General features: G+C 46.6%; 1 protein-coding gene across 2 annotated transcripts in view; it reads right to left on the bottom strand.

The window, feature by feature from the left end:
• The window catches only part of CTDNEP1 (CTD nuclear envelope phosphatase 1), an 8183-nt gene that overhangs the window by 2120 nt on the left and 4195 nt on the right, over window positions 1-1868 (bottom strand). For both annotated transcript variants that reach the window (XM_023513966.1, XM_003791176.2), the window contains exons 3-6: window positions 1571-1689; window positions 1284-1355; window positions 760-876; window positions 521-632 (exon numbers count right to left, since the gene is read on the bottom strand). In XM_023513966.1, the coding sequence (XP_023369734.1) occupies window positions 521-632; window positions 760-876; window positions 1284-1355; window positions 1571-1689 (420 nt within the window). The remainder of the gene's footprint in view (window positions 1-520; window positions 633-759; window positions 877-1283; window positions 1356-1570; window positions 1690-1868) is intronic.

Below are 1868 nucleotides of genomic sequence, written 5' to 3'. Positions count from 1 at the left end.
AAAAAAAAATAGCTGGGCGTTGTGGCAGGCACCTATAGTCCTAGCTACTTGGGAGGTGAGGCGAGAGGATCACTTGAACCCAAGAGTTTTGAGGTTGCTGTGAACTACAATGCCACAGCCCTCTACCAAGGGTGACCAAGTAAAACTCTGTCTCAAAAGAGAAAAGAAATCTGATTTATTTTCCCTGGCTGGGGGGGGGGGGCCGAAGAAAATCAGATTTGTGAAATGGACATATAGGGGTCCCTTATTTGAAATAGAGAATTTGCACTGGGACCTGCAGTACTGCAGTAAACTAGGAAATTCTAGCTCTTAAGGGCCAAGGACCAGGTTTCCTGCCTCCTAGTTCCCTGCAGTCAAAATATCTTCATAGAGGGCAGCCCCTGTGGCTCAAGGAGTAGGGTGCTGACCCCATATACCGTGGGTGTCGGGTTCAAACCCAGCCCTGGCCAAAAAAAAAAAAAAAAAAGTATCTTCTTAGAACCATGTTCTGGTCCTGCCAGACTCATTACTTTCCCCATACCTGGATGGCTCCTGTAAGCCCCGGGAGAGTTATCCAGGATCACAATGCTGGAGAGGTCACTGTGGACTACAGAGAGGTCCTTGATGTAGCTGCCCAACTCCAAAGTGCAGTGCTAGAAGACAGAAGATTATGAAGTATGCCTTCCCCACACCCTCTCCAGTGCTACTGCCTCAAAGTCAGATCCCTCCCTGGTGGTCTGCCTCATGGACTTCACTCTGAGACCTGTATTATTCTTATACCTGTCTGTAATATCTCCTCTTGAGAATGCTTCTGCTATTGTCCAGTTTATCTGCCACAGCAGAGCCATAGATTTCCATGCTTGCTGTAAATACCACCAGTTCATACCACTGGCTCACCTGAAATATATTGGAGAAAAGAAAGATATCACATGTAGTGATATTATTCATTTAGACTTTTTCCTTCACTAGGACACCAGCCTAGACCTTCAAACCTTCCATCAAAAATCAAATGTCTCTTGAGACACAGAATTCAGAACCCCTCCACACACCTCCAAACTCTAGTTTCTTAGTCATGCTATACCCTTAAGATTTAGAGATGCAAGAGAAAGATCCCTGTGAAAGAACAGAATTACATCAGCTTAACAAATCAACCCCAACTGCTGAAAGCCATTCCCCTACCATCCTATAGCTTCCCCTTTCCAAAATTGCCCTTACCCATTTCTTCTTACCCATTCTTTCAAATCCTCTATATTCCCAGAACACTAAAACCATCACAGAGCTCTCTTTAGGTCCTGTAAACTCACCACTTCTAAGAAGAAATCCACATGGGGCCTCTTATGTACAAAAAACCGGACAGGATGTTTGTCTATTACCACCTGTAAAGGAATAGGGATGGGCTAGGGGAAATCCTGAGCTCCACATCACAGGCCTAGAAGACACCCCAGCCACCCCTACCACCCTTTGCTTCCTTCTTTCAGGCTAACACTAGTGCCAAGGGATGAAGACCAGATACTCTGGGACTGGAAAAGAGAGTCCAGGTCTGGGCAAAGTAATAGATATAACCATATCATTATTCTCTACCCTCACACACCTTGAGAATGAAGTCAGGAGGTGTTCCAGGCCGGACTGTAGGCCTCAGGACCCCATCATGATGGGAGTGAATAAGTGTCTCATCCAGATCCAGCACCAGGATCTTCCTCTTTACCTGAGCTGAACCACAACGGGAAAGGATCAAACCAACTGACTTCCAGCCCAGAGCTGGAACTCTCTACCTCACTTTAAAGGAGTATTCCCAGCTTGGCGCCTATAGCTCAACCGGCTAAGGCGCCAGCCACATACACCTAAGGTGGTGGGTTCGAATCCCCAGCCCGGACCCGCCAAACAACAAT

Source organism: Otolemur garnettii, unplaced genomic scaffold (genome assembly GCF_000181295.1).
Source record: "Otolemur garnettii isolate 467f Iridium unplaced genomic scaffold, OtoGar3 scaffold00046, whole genome shotgun sequence".
Lineage (NCBI taxonomy): Eukaryota > Metazoa > Chordata > Mammalia > Primates > Galagidae > Otolemur > Otolemur garnettii.
Note: the sequence above shows the minus strand (reverse complement) of the source record. Positions and strands in the feature narration are given on the sequence as shown.